At 46.0% G+C, this 14,448-nt stretch overlaps 1 protein-coding gene and 1 long non-coding RNA gene across 9 annotated transcripts in view; one reads left to right on the top strand and one right to left on the bottom strand.

The window, feature by feature from the left end:
• DGKG (diacylglycerol kinase gamma) overlaps positions 1 to 14,448 on the top strand; it is a 211,808-nt gene that overhangs the window by 171,733 nt on the left and 25,627 nt on the right. For 7 of the 8 annotated variants that reach the window (XM_047788419.1, XM_047788407.1, XM_047788394.1 and 4 more), the window contains one exon: positions 4,910 to 5,087. In XM_047788419.1, coding sequence (XP_047644375.1) covers positions 4,910 to 5,087 — 178 coding nt within the window. Of the gene's footprint in view, positions 1 to 3,846; positions 3,959 to 4,909; positions 5,088 to 14,448 lie in introns of those variants that run through there. The other variant, XR_007136006.1, reaches the window with a different exon arrangement.
• LOC125131670 (uncharacterized) lies at positions 10,224 to 13,983 on the bottom strand. The gene is made up of 3 exons (XR_007136010.1): positions 13,907 to 13,983; positions 12,280 to 12,372; positions 10,224 to 10,285 (listed from the first exon to the last, which is right to left on the bottom strand). It is a non-coding gene; the product is annotated as an uncharacterized LOC125131670 (long non-coding RNA).

The raw sequence follows: 14,448 nt of genomic DNA, 5'->3' as shown, positions 1-14,448 counted from the left end.
GCGCGCTTGCAGCCGGGAGACGGGGACAAGAGCTCTCTGTTTCGATCCATACCTGGCTATAAATACCTGGGTTCCTCTGCAGCCCAGCCTAGGCTCGGAGGTGAGGTTGCCAGCCCCGTCCAAGGCTAGGGGTGGCTAATGGTGCTCCCAGGGACCGATGCCCTCCTGTGCTCTCCCCAAGAGCCCCCCCGGGTTGGAGCAGGGGGAGGGGGTCCCATGACGTCATGGAACTGTTGGAGAATTTAGCTCAGGAACCCGCTGGGAGCGATCCTGGGGCCGGTGTTCCATTTAAACCAACAGTGTACTTCTCTCGGCTCCACTTTCCCAAATCCAGCAGGGCAGTTTTATACTTTTCCCAAGCCCCGAGCAGCTCTGGGGTTCTGGAAAAAAAAAAAAAATCTGTGAGTGGTGTCTAGGCCAAGAATCAGGGAGAGTAGGCATGCAGGTATGGTCTGGCAAGGCTCTCACTAGCATGAGTTGGACCAAGAGGCCATTAACATGCCTCCAGCAAGGTCCCTGGGTGGTGGGAGAAGGATTTCAGAGTGAAATATCCCTCATGGCACAGGTAACATTGTTATTAACTGTGATAACAATGCAGACAGTTTTGGAATGCTGTTGCCTTCCAGACACCATTCAAGCCCTTGAAGCAGATGTTATTTCCCCCATTTTACAGATGACAAATTAAAGCTCAAAGAGGTTAAGGAACCAACACAGGATCACACAACTGGCAAGTGACAGAGCCAAGATTTAAAGGCATATCTCTTTGTCTCCAAGCCCAGGCATGCTCCTTCCAAAGCAGGGCATTGCCTCTCAGTTTTCAAATAGGTGCATTCCAAAGGTGGGGGCATCTGCATCCTGCAGCTCTCAGGCTCCCCCCACCCCCACTTGCCCCAGGCCACCTATGACTCAAAGAGATAGTGGGGGAAGGAAACATTCTGTCTTAAAGCAGAGTAAGGACTGCTTGCTCTTCCAGAGAGGTTAACAGCTTACCAAGTTAATAGCTTAATACCCCTAGCTTGTTATGACTGGAGATGGAGGGGACAGGGTACACTTACAAGGACAGTAGGGAAGAAAGGTGACTTTGTAGAATACCATGTGCCAAGAACTGTGCTGTGCTAGTGGTTTCCTTTATTTCTTTCTTTCTTCCTTTTCTCTTTCAACACAAAGGTAGCAAAGAGGCAAGATATAATACTGATACCAACATTGACTTGCCAGGCACTGCTCTCTGTCTACAAGACAAGAGTAGTGGTGAGAGATTTCAATTATTCAAACAACAGCTGGAAGTTGAATTTTGCAGTAAGTCTAGCATCAGCAAAAGTCCCAATTTGCCGCACTGACTTGTCTCTGGAGTAGAATCTGGCATCTGACTGCCTGTCTGGGTTTGCAACCTAGCTCTGCCAGCTTGTAAAGTGGAAACTGGCCTTGAGCCAGCACATAACTGCTGTGAGACCCTGTCACTTGGGGGTAGCATCCCAAGAAAAAATGTCAGGGAAGGACCAGCACAATGCACACAGCAGCTCTCATCAAGTAGCTGCTAATATTATCATCATTACCTCTAAAAGGGAGGGGGCGCTTTGGCCAACAATGAATAAATTGAGGTCATGCAGAAGTAACTACAATCAAGAGGGAAAGCGACTGTGTTATCTACGAGGTGATAAAGGCCCAAGAATTCAGTGCCGGCCACAGGTTGGAGCGAAGCTAATTTCAGAGATTTTGGAGAAAAGTCTGACCTAGTGGGATTCTAGCCTAAATCCCTAAACAAGAATATATGTATAAAGGACAAAAGGATGGGAGGCATTCCAAAATAAATTTCTAAAGGTTCATTAATTCTAGCAAGAAGAAAACAGAAAAGAGCTTAAAAAAAAAAAGAGTCATAATGACAGCAACAAGGAGCTCAGGGTTGAGCCCATGCTTTTGGAGGATTATACTCACAGACAGGGTGTGAGCATGCAACCTGGTGTGAATGCTCAAAAGCAACTCAGAATCCATGAGCCTGGCTTTGGGCCAGCTGAAGGCCAAGCAGAATGTTAGACAATGTTTGAAGCAAAAATGAACATAAAGAGCAGAGCTCGTTAGGACTTTGCCACTCTGAAAGAGTTTTTATCTTTTCTCGAGAGAGAGTAGCCTTAACAAAAAATGGAAGAACAGATGATAAAGGTGAGTATCAGAGCCCAAGGCTGATCACTAGAGAACTAACTGAAGGAATTCCCATCCTGGTGCAGCAGAAATAAATCTGACTAGGAACCGTGAGGTTGCAGGTTCGATCCCTGGCCTTGCTCAGTTGGCTAAGGATCTGGCGTTGCCGTGAGCCATGGTGTAGGTCGCAGACACAGCTGGGATCTGGTGTTGCTGTGGCTCTGGTGTAGGCTGGCAGCTACAGCTCCTATTAGACCCCTAGCCTGGGAACCTCCATATGCTGTAGGTGCAGCCCTAAAAAGACAAAAAAAAAAAAAAAACTGGCCTTAGAAAACATACACATTTGAATCTAGGTTGCTGAACAAACCTAGAGATGTCCTTTCCAGAGCCCCTTTCACAATTTCTAGAAAGCAGAGTGGGTTCCATCCAATGAGAGGCAGAGGAAAAATGTCCTAGTTTTTAAAAAATCAGAAAAGGATACATTCTAGAAACCACAGACTGAAACACTTCATCCTAGTCCTAGCAAGATTCTGGAGTAAATCATTAACCAAATATTTGCCCCTTACAGAATTAGTGACTTAACACAAGTTCTCATTATGTATATATTTATATTTATACATATATAATGGAATATGTACTTTTTCATATTCTTTCCATTTAGGTCTTTACAAAATATTGAATATGGTCCCCCATGCTATATAGTAGGATCTTACTGTTTATCTATTTTATATACAGTAGTTTATATCTGCTAATGCCAAACTCCTAATTTAATCCCCCCCTTTCCCTTTTGGTAACCCTGTTTGTTTTCTATGTCTGTGAGTCTGTCTCTTTTTGTAAATCAGTTCATTTGTGTCATATTTTAGATTCCATTTGTAAGTGATATTGTAAGCTATTTGTCTCTGACTTACTTCACTTAGTAAGATAATCTCTAGGTCCATTCATGTTGCTACAAATGGCATTATTTCATTATTTTTTATGAGTGAGTAGCATTCCACTGTGTGTATGTAGCACATCTTTATCCGTTCATTTGTTGATTGACATTTAGGTTGCTTCTGTGTCTTGGCTATTGTAAATAGTGCTGCTATGAACACTAGGGGGTATGCATCTTTTCAAATTATCATTTTGACAGGATATATTCCCAGGAGTGGGACTGCTGAATCATATGGTAACTCTATTTTTAGTTTTTTTTTAAGGAACCTTCAAATTGTTTTCCATAGTGGCTGCATCAGTGTACATTCTCAGCAACAGTGTAGGAGGGTTCCCTTTTCTCTACACTTACTCCAGCATCTATTATTTGTAGACTTTTTTTTTTTTTTTTTTGGCCACACTCATGGCATGCAAAATTCCTGGGTCAGAGATTGAACTCATTGTCACAGTAGCAGCCTGAGAGCCACAGCAGTGACAATGCCAGATCCTCAACCACTAGGCCACCAGGGAACTCCCATTTGTATACTTTTTTACTGATGGCCATTCTGACCATTGTGTTGTGCTACCTCATTGTAGTTTTGATTTGCATTTCTCTGATAATTAGCGATTTTAGAAATGCTATTTGATCCCTCACAGTGTCTTATGTTTTAGCGGAAAGAGCACAGACTTAAGGTCTGCTGACCTGGAAATTAGTCTAGCTCCACCCTTAATAAGTTGAGTGATCACAGGTAAGGTCTTTAACTTGGCTGGCTCACTGATGAAAGATACGGCATGTTCTCTTAGATTCCATGATTCCACACTGTAATGAAAAGGGGGCTGGGTGACAGTCTGGTACAGAGGATGCAACCCTGATAAGGCAGCCACACCCTGAGGACCGTTCAATGCACAATATCTGGTGAGTTAAACTGACGTAGGAGAGGGCTTGTTCCCTGTTTTTGACCTTTATATACATATATTAATGACTTAATCCCCAAACGATAGGAGGACTATCTTACAATGAGCAAGATAAAGAGCTTGGGCTTTGTCATCAGATTCACCAACATTGAATCTCTGTTCTGTTGTTTATCAACTGTGCAACCTTGGATAACTTAGTTTACCTCTCCCGGGAGTGTTCACCTGTAAATGAAGTAGACTACCTCCAAACCTGAGGGACAAGGATCAGAGGTAATATATTTCTTGCTGCATTGGTAAGAAATATGCCAAAGTAGGCTGACTTTATAGATACGTGAGACAGGCAAATTCAAGTCTTCTGGCCTTTTGTACCTGGCAGGGATGCGGGTGGTGGAGATTGGATAAAGAAACTCTGCTACATCAGCAAGCATATATGCCAAAATTGCACTTACGATAGAAATGCAGGAGACAGGAAAATTCTGAAAGCCTTCCAGATCTTCAAGTCTTGTGCTTCTGACAAGAACGATAAAATAAGAAGGGGTAAAATGAAACCTTTCTGTCATTTGTTGAGAATCTGCTGTGTTAGGTTCTGGACTCAGTGTCCCTCCAAATCTTCACAATAGTTAGGGAGGGGCAGGATTGATGAGAGTGAGATTGGACTAGAGAACAGTTTTGCAGCTGTCTTCTAAACCGTCCCTAAGGCCCTTCTAGATTTATAGACGGTTCCTGGAGCCTTGTGCTGTCCTCCCCAGAGCTGACCAGGACCGGACCTCTCTCATCTCACGATAGTGGCCAAAGCGTTAGGTCTGAGCAGATTTGCCCAAGATTCAGCTTCCAACAGAGGCCAGCTGATGGCTGAGGACCTCTCACACTCTTCATGAGACACACATACACTTTGCACCTTAGATTGGGATACACTGACACTAACAGATAACCTTTTCTCTCTGCCCCCCAGTGTGACGGGGTTGGGGTGGACCTGAGCAGCATCTTCCTTGAAGGCATTGCTATTCTCAACATTCCCAGCATGTATGGTGGCACCAATCTCTGGGGAGAAACCAAGAAGAACCGAGCTGTGATCCGGGAAAGCAAGAAGGTCGTCACTGACCCCAAGGAACTGAAATTCTGCATCCAAGGTAAGCTGTGCATCCAAGGAAAACTGCTCAAGGTCGTGCCTCACTGGGAGGGATGTTCATGTTGGTCTGTTAGCAGTCTGTGTTAGGGTCTACAGCAGGCTCTAGAGGTCCTAAAGCCTTCCAAGAACCCAGTGCTCTGGAGGGACACTGACTCATCATCCCTGGTGCTGCAAAGTTTATAGCCTGATTGAGAAGATGTACAAAAGCAAGCCCTAAATGACAGTCAGTAGTCAAACTGTGGGACTCCATGAGGTTAGACATCAAATGCTGCTGGTGTCCAGGTTACCAGTGTCATTCAATAACTAAACCCAATAGTCACTTCTCAGCCTTGACCTTGCTGTCATCCGTCAGCAGCATTTGACCCAACTGATCACTTATTCTAGGAAACATTCTTCCCTTGGCTTCTAGGACTCCACACATTCCAGGTTTCCCTCCTACCCCATTGGTTGCTCCTTCTTAGTCTCTTTTGCCGATTTCCTCATCTCCTGTCTTGATGCTGCTGGGTCCCCAGGCAGGGCCCTCCACTCTCTTCTCCTTTCTGTCTGCACTTACTCCCTTGATGACATCATCGAGTAGTGAGACTTTATTTAAATGCTACATGAGGGCCGGTGACTCAGCAAGTCCAAAACTGAACTCCTGATGTCCCTCCTCCAAACCCTCTCCACCCACCGCCTTCTCCAACTCCGTCGATGATAACTCCAACCTGCCTGTTGCTGAAGCCAAAACACTTGGCACCATCCTCGATTCCCTTTTATCGCACATCTCCTATCCAACCCATCAGAAAATCTGTTAGCTCTATTTTCTTAAAGCATCTAAGATCCAACCATTTCTCACCACTGCCTTCCTACCACTGTGGTCAGAGCCATCATCCTCCGCTGCCTGGATTACTACAAATCCTAACTAGATTCCCTGCTTCTACCTCACCCTATACCGTCTACTGCCACCACTGCATCAGAATGCCCCTGGGAAAATATGTCTGACTATGCCACTCTCCTGCTCAGTGGCTCAGATTAAAAGCTAAAGATCTAGTTCCCAGTGCTCTACAGCAGGATCTCACTGCTTATCCATTCCAAAGGCAGTAGTCACTTGTGATGGAGCATGATAATGTGAGAAAAAAGAATGTATATATGTATGTGTGACTGGGTTACATTGCTGTACAGTAAGAAATTGACAGAACACTGTAAATCGGCTATAATGGAAAAAATAAAAATCATTATTGAAAAAAGAAAAAGAAAAAGTTAAAGGTCTTCATGTGGCCTAGAGGACCCTGGATGGTTTGACCTCTCGTTACCTCCAGACTTTATCTCTTTATCTTCTTCTCCTCCCCCTTCACTCCCTTGGCCTCCACAACCCTAGCTCCTCCAACATATCAGCCTACTTCCATGAACCAACTATTCTTTCTACCTGGAACAACTAGGTAGTGTGCCTTAGGGGCTGTCAGCTGGGCCTTCCCCTTCAACCCACCAAGACACAGAACACAGCTTTCTGAGTGCCCTTAACACCACCTTCAGCCCTACTCCTTACCATCTCTTTCCACCAGTGAACCAAATGGTTCTCCATCAAAGTTCCTGGCAGCTTCGAGGATTGGACAGATGAGTCCAGCTGATCCCCAGAGATTATCAATGGGCTGGTGAGCTGGGGGAAAGAAGCCACATGTGAGGGCTTTGGCAAAGACCCTGATGTCAGGATGCAGGAGAATGGATTCAAATCCAACTGTTGGCACTAACCTACGTTTTTGCCACCTCAGCTTTCTTTGCTATAAAACCAGCATCTGGTGTAAAAGTTTTGATAACTGGATGCATGGGTTTGAACCAGATCACTGGTTTTTAAACCAGACCTGCCTGAGTTCCCATCGTGGTTCAGCGGAGACAAACCTGACTAGTAACCACGAGGACGCAGGTTCAATCCCTGGCCTTACTCAGTGGGTTAAGGATCCAGTGAGCTGTGGTTAGGTTGCAGATGTGGCTCAGATCTGGCGCTGCTGTGGTTGTGGCATAGGCTGGTAGCAATAGTTCCAATTTGACTCAGGAACCTTCGCATGCCATGGGCACGGCCCTAAAAAGACAAAAAATTTTAAAAAAAAATTTAAAAAACCAAGACCTGCCTATCAAAAATGAAGAGTCCTGGGCCCCAGCCCAGATCTCCCTAATCAATCTCTGGGTTGGCTCCTGGGAATCTAAATTTGTAATGAGCTCCCCCAGACAATCCGATGGGCTGCCAGTTTCAAGAACCACCATCATAGACAAGTGTCTCTGAATTTGGGTCTGGGTTCTTTGATATCTCAGGTTGTGTGTCCTAAGGCTGAATGTGGATCTCAGCAGTAGAACAAAACTTGGATAACCATTGAAGGGAGTGGTTCCTGACTTATTTCAGACCTATGTATTAGACAATCAGATTGTTATATTCCAAAGCAAAGTCATCTCCATACCTCTGGCTTTGAGACAGGACACGGGAAATTTTTTTCTCTTAGGTCCCCTTTATTTTACACAGTAAGCTTTTCCATTTGTGTAAATTATTGAGTTGAATCATGTGTTCCTCCTTCCTCCCTTGGCAGGGGAAGTTGCGGGTGCTGGCAGAGGGTGGAGGAAGCATCGGAGGTTATAGAAAGTTCCTGCCAATTTTCCCACCCTGGTGTTCCCACCCTAGCCCCCACGCTGGCCTCCAGGATGAGGGCAGAATCCCCCTCTCCTCTCCCAGGAGCTTGGGGGGAGCTCTGGCTGAGAGTGTGTTCTGGTTAAGGCTCAAGGATGATGGTCCTCTTCCCCTTACATGTCTTATCATGTATCTTCCCCTTCTTCAAGCAAGAGTAATGTGTCTGCTGATCGCTCTTGATCATCATGTACAGGAACTTTCTTCCCCAAACCCCCCTTTCCCACCCCAAGAATGTGCTTTCAGAGCTAAAAACGAGGCTACTTCCTGTTGTTTAGATGAGGACTTGAGCTGATCAGAGCAGAGGCTGAGGAGGGAGCCTTGGCTTCTGGGCTTTGCAGAGACACCAGCATAAAGCTTTCTTAAAGGGCCATGATCTCATTTAAGATGAGCCATTCATGAGGAAAGGCAAAAGAAGCAACCCATTTTAGTGGAAAAGCACTGGCCTTGGAGGCAAGAGACCTGGGTTCCAATTTGCGCTCTGCCTCTCACTAGAGTGTGATGCTGGGGCAAGTCCTTTCACCTTCTTGGGTTTCAGTTTTCATTATCGATAAATAGGCAAATCTGACAATCACATAGGTGCTTGTAGAACATAGGTTCCTTACAGCTCCACAGAATTAAGGCATGGCAAGATTTTGATCTAGTGGACTCCTTGAATAGAATTATACGGCAGGTTTCTTCTTTATTTCAGTGTGTTTTGCCTCACAATTTATAGGCCAGTGGCTGAGAAGGTCAGGATCTCTCTCTGCAGTCTCTTCATTTGTTGGGACTCGTTACTCCCTGGCAATGTCACTGGGATTGGAGGTGAGGGAGTAGTCAGAAGAGAATAGTGGGAGCGAAGGATACATCGTGGAAACTGTAAGAGGAAATGACAACAGAAAAGGTTACTGTCAAATCTCATCACAGATCAGTCTTTCTCCTTGGAAAAGCAACCCAAGAAAGATGGTCAATCAAGTTTAGATGAAATGAGCTCTATAATACCACTGGCTGATTAGAAAGCCACAGTGGCCCTGGGAAAAGCACCAAACTTGTAGTTGAATGACCTGGGTTTATATTTAGGTTTCACATGTTCTAGCCTTATAAACCTTGGGAATTACCCAACCTCCCCAAGCCTCTACTCCTTATCCATAAAATGGGCATAATAATACCTAGCTTGTTATAATGATGGATGTCAGGGCACCTGGAACATAGTATAAGTTCAAACTTTAAAAAGATTGTCTCCTTACCTTTTTTTTTTTTTTTTTTGCCATTTCTTGGGCCGCTCCCGCAGCATATGGAGGTTCCCAGGCTAGGGGTTGAATCGGAGCTATAGCTGCTGGCCTACACCAGAGCCACAGCAACGTGGAATCCGAGCCGAGTCTGCAACCTACACCACAGCTCACGGCAACGCCGGATCGTTAACCCATTGAGCAAGGCCAGGGATCGAACCCGAAACCTCATGGTTCCTAGTCAGATTCGTTAATCACTGCGCCACGAAGGGAACTCCTGTCTCCTTACCTTTAATGCTGTTTTATGTTGGGGCACACCAGTTGAATTCCTGATTTTGAAGATCATATCTTTAGCATTGCTCACCTACCTACACTGTTACTAAGAAAGAGCAGAACTCCTGCCAAACTCCAAACCAGCCTTTGCCTTGGCACATTAAACATATGCCATCAATTGTACCTACTGTCTCCTTTTGTAGACCGTTCTTATTCCAAGGATAGAGGCTGGATGTTATTCATCTTTGCATCCCCGGTGTCTGGCCCAGTGTAGTTAGTCAAAAAATATTGTGGGATAAATAAGTATTGTTTAACATGGGTATTGTTTCTTCGTAGTTTTTATAATGCCAATAAGAAGAGTGATCAATAGTCTTTTGTATTTATATTTCATTTTGGCTTCAAATAGTTTTGCATGTATTAACTTAAATCTAATCCTAACCAGAAACCCATGAACAAGGTTAAACCCATTCCCCTCCATATCCCTATTTCATAGTTTGGAAAAAAGGAGAACCAGAGAAACAATAGGATGGGGGCATCAGTTCCTAGCCCAGCCCCAAGTGGCTAGTGTCCAGCTAGAAATTTTATTTGAGGTCCTACTATGTGTACTGCACAAGCCAGGCACTCAAAAGACAGAAAGTGCTCTATGACCCAGTCCAAGGAAAGGCTCCACATATCCTGGGTTGAAATTCTGCTCTCCCTGCAAGACCTACCTCAAGGGCCATATTCTTCCTGGAGTGTGTGGTGGCTCCTCTGGAAATGAGTCCAGCCTCTGGATTCCTAGAGCATTTAATTTTGCTTTCCGTCTTGAGAGTGCACCAATTACGGGTTGCCTTGTCTCATAGACATGTGCATCCCCATTATAAATTTCCCCTGCGAGTACCTGGAACACAGGGAGCATGGTCTTCATCTTTACATCCCCTTCAAAGTCTAACATCCTGCCTTGCTCACATTGTTCTACAGAAATGTTTGCCAGAGGGAGGGAGAGGGGGAGAAATCTCACCTTTGGTCTGTCAGTACAGCGGGCAGTAGATTCTGTAGCTGGACAGGAACAGGCACTCAGTGAAAAATCTTGAAAAAAAAAAAGTCTTATGAAGAGTATAACGCAAATATTTGTAAGACAGAATTTTGTTTCACAGAACCATTAGAAACTCATTTGATAAGTGAGATGTGCTGGCTATCTTCAAATAAGCAATTCAGATATAGCCTAGGGGACTTGTAGTTGAGAGTCAGTGTAGAGCAAAGAACTAACTATTGAACTAGAAGTTGGGGGGAAAAAAAGTTAGAAAACCCAGGCCTCCCCACCACTAGCTGGTGATGTAGTTGAGTCATTGAACCTCTCTAAGCCTCCATTTCAACTCTCGTGAAATGGAAACAATTGTAGTTTCTCTCCCTCAGCAGCTTCACCTTGTTTTGAGGGTTAAATGAGATCATCCATGTAGAGCACTTAGCAGAACGCCTGGAATGTGGTGAGCATGTGATCTGTAGTTGTCAGAAGTATTGTTAAGTGATATGTGGAAGGTAATAAGTATTTAGTATACAAAAAAGGGCCAAATTTAGAATTTTACACTCTTGACCTTTTTTTTTTTGGCCACACCCACAGCATGCAGAAGTTTCTAGGCCAGGGATTGAACCTGTGCCACAGCAGTAACCCAAACCGCAGCAGCAACAACACCAAGTCCTTAACCACTAGGCTACCAGGGAACTCCTCTCCCTTCAGTTCCTCTTCAGGAATTTGGTCTAGATTATCTCTAAATTACCAGTGGCTCTAACAACCGGTAACTCAAGGGTTCCTTGTTGGCACTGTGCTTAAGTGTGTTTGGCTGTCGCTGCCAGTTTGGGGGCTCCACCTGAGTAGGTTGTCCAGTGAAGCAAGGTGAGGCTAAGGGTGTCAAGTCTTGAAGCATCAAGGACATGCATGGCACAATCCCCATGAGGCTAGGGAGCAAAGCCCTAAGAGGCACTGCCTCTGGTTCCCTCTGGCCCCACCCTGAATGTGACTGCAGAGACTTCCTACACATCTTCTCAGACTCTTCACTGAGCCTCACATCTTCCCCCATCCAGCCTTCAGTCTCCAGCCATCAGCAGCCTTGAGGCTGGGTCACCCACACCTGGCCCTTCTGGCTATCCAGTAATAAGACTACATTCCCCTTGGTGATTTCTTGGTCAGTCTCATTTGAACTCCAACCAGGGCATCCTAGACAAGCTTCTGAACAGAGAGGGCAAAAATCTCTCCAGCCTTTCACTAATAATAATTAATGAAAGTTAATAATTTTTACAATTCCCTGTAAACAAAGCCAAGGAGACAGACCCTGTTGGTATAATGTACACTTTGAGTCAGTTTCCCAGCAGTGAGGACAAGCTTTCCGTCATTTATCCCACACACACCTACAAAGCACCTACCAAGTGCCAGGCACCAGGGAACAAGGACGAGCAAAACCAGACCTAGTGCCTGCCACCATTAGGGAATGTGGGAGCCAGGCCTCGGTAACATAATTCCAAGGATGGGCATATAACTAGGATCTGTGATAAATGCTAAGATGGAGCATCAAATGGCTACCCAGCACCCCAGCAAGGCCAGCCGCCCAGTGTTTGGCTCACAGATAATGTATTACTAGTCTGGTACTCAACCAACTAGCAGACACTCACACAGGCAGCCTCCTGGCAAATGCATACAGTCGTCATATCTGCTACCCAGATGCCAAGGTCTTGCCCAAGAAGAGGAAAAGCCTCCTGATTCCAAGTCAGTTGATGCCACTACTTTGCAGGCACATGTGGTTCCGTCTGTGCCGTGTTGATCTTCACTAATTGTATGGGTCGTACCCTGAATCCCAAGGCCAGGGAAAGGGGCGCCATCCCGCCATCAAGGATACCCTACCAGGCGGAGCTAGAACACAGATGAGGCAGCAGAACAATCAATCATGAGCACATGATTCTCAAGGCTCTCTCCTCACTTGTATGAAAGCATAACAGAAAGTAGCCAGCTGGGTTCAGGAGCTGTCCAGGGTTGTAGGTTCCCAATTTTCCCATGCGGTGGAGATCTAACCAGAAAGACAGTCACTCACCAGCCACTTTGCTCATTCAGGTTGAAAAGTAGAAATGTTCCCCCAAAGTGTGCACTTCACAGAGGTCTCTCTGGCCAAGGTCTCACCTGGAAGCTGAGATAGAGCAAGGCAAGTGACCCCTAAAGAGCCTGTGGGTAGTACTTGGGAGGGGTGTCTACTGGGATTCCCCTCGGTGCTGGGAAGTAACCATGGCAACACACCAGTCATTCCTCTTCAGTGGTAGCAGGCCTACCGGGAGACTCTGCTCTGCTTTGTCACTCAGTCCTTCAAGTGCCCATACTGGAATCAGCATACCCTAAATGGGGCCTATCTTCCCCCTCTTTACACCCTCCCTCATCTCTTAAAGCCCACTGCCCACCCCCACATTCCCTGCCTTGTTGATGGCATCACCTGTTGCCTAAGCCAGAGACCCAGAGTCATGCATTTCCCCTCACAGTGGCTCGTGGAACTTTGCTCCACCCAGTGTGAGCTCTCTTCTACATCCCTGTGCCTGGCACAGCCTCTGAGACCTCTGAGCATATTAATATTGGTTGACCCAGGGTTAGGGGCATCTGGAGCGGTTAGTTAGAGAATCATATTGGATGAAATGGAATTTGTGTGTGTGATGCTGGTGCACGATGTTCCAGGACCCCTGTGCCAATGTCTGCCCAAACAGGAGGCCAGGAGTTCTGCCTGCTGTCCTCACTGTTGCCTTCTCCAAGCCCCTGTCTGTTCCCAGCTGCCTCTGCATCACGCAGTCCCTCCATGCCTGTCAGGCCTGTCTGCTGGACTCTGCATGCTAGGCCAGGCATGTTTTTGCAGCAGCCAGATAAAGGCCACACCACCTGGTTCTCAGGTGCCTGTTTCTATAAAAACTATGGTATTTTCTATGTAGTATTGAAATCCCAGAATCACAGGTCTCTTAGAAATTTAGAGATCATGTTGTCCTCTAGATAAGGAAAGTGAGAACCAGCAGGTGAAGTGGCTGGCCCTTGGCCCAACCAGGACTGAAATGCAGGTCTTTTAGTTCACCCAGACCAGCCCTCTGTCCTCTAGAGCAGAGGTTGGCAAGCTGTTTCAGTAAAGGACCACACAGTAACTGTTAAAATAGTTGGGCTTTGTGGGCCATATAGTCATAGATGGAACTGTTAACCTCCATCCCTTTAGCATGAAAGTTGCCATAGAAAACACACAAATGAGCATGGATGTGTTCCAACCCACCTTTATTTGCACAAACAAGCAGCAAGCTGGATTTGGCCCTTGGGCCGTGGTTTACCCATCCCTCCACTAGAAAATCATGTGGTCCACAGCCAGCAGCAAGGGCATCCCTGTGAGAGATTATCAGAAATGCAGACTCTCAAGCCCAGGCCAGACCTACTGAAGCCGAATCTGCATGTCAGCTAGATCCCTAGTGATGGTGAATTTGAGAAGCCACACTGGTGGGCCTGGCTGCTCCTCCTGAGAAGGCTGACAAGAAACTTTACAGATTAGAAAAGGGAAACCCAGGGAGATTCGTTGCCCCATCTAAGGTCACTCAAATTGGTGGACCTGAACTAGACCCCAATAGTATTTCAAACCTGAAATTCTTTCTACCAGACTAGCAGACTACCCACTCCAGCCTCCCCATCTCTGCCTGTCCCTGACCCACCTCCAGTTTACTGAAAATTCGAGTGAGGCCATCCTTCATTCTTCTCCACTGACTGAATCCCAAGGACTCTGCCTTCTGCTGTGTCTCCTCCCCCAACTCCCTGCCAAGATGGGGAGGGGCAGCCAGGGCAGAATGGTGCCTCCGGAGGCTGTTCCCTCTGCAGAGGGAAACTTGCTTGTACAGGTTCAAGCTGGAGTTAAACTCTAACTTAATTCCTGCCTTAGGAGGTTTGCTGCTCAAAATAGAACCACGGAGCCAAGGAACCTTTCCTTTTTTACATGCAGAAGAAACTTCTAGACTGGCTCTTTGGCAGGCCTAGCCACTTCGAATTTTTCCCTCTTCTGCTTGCCCCGTCTTGGCCCACACACCAGCTCCTGTTCCCCTGTAGCAGCTCTTTAGCCCTTTAATATCCAGCACCTTCTAAGACCAAACCTATAGCAACATTCCATGCTGGCCATAGGCTCAGCACAGCCTGAATGTCGCTGTGCTTCTTGAACTGTTTCTAAGTCTTGCAAGAAGTGCTTCATCTTTTTAATTAATCA

This window comes from Phacochoerus africanus, chromosome 1, assembly GCF_016906955.1.
Source record: "Phacochoerus africanus isolate WHEZ1 chromosome 1, ROS_Pafr_v1, whole genome shotgun sequence".
NCBI lineage: Eukaryota > Metazoa > Chordata > Mammalia > Artiodactyla > Suidae > Phacochoerus > Phacochoerus africanus.
Note: the sequence above shows the minus strand (reverse complement) of the source record. Positions and strands in the feature narration are given on the sequence as shown.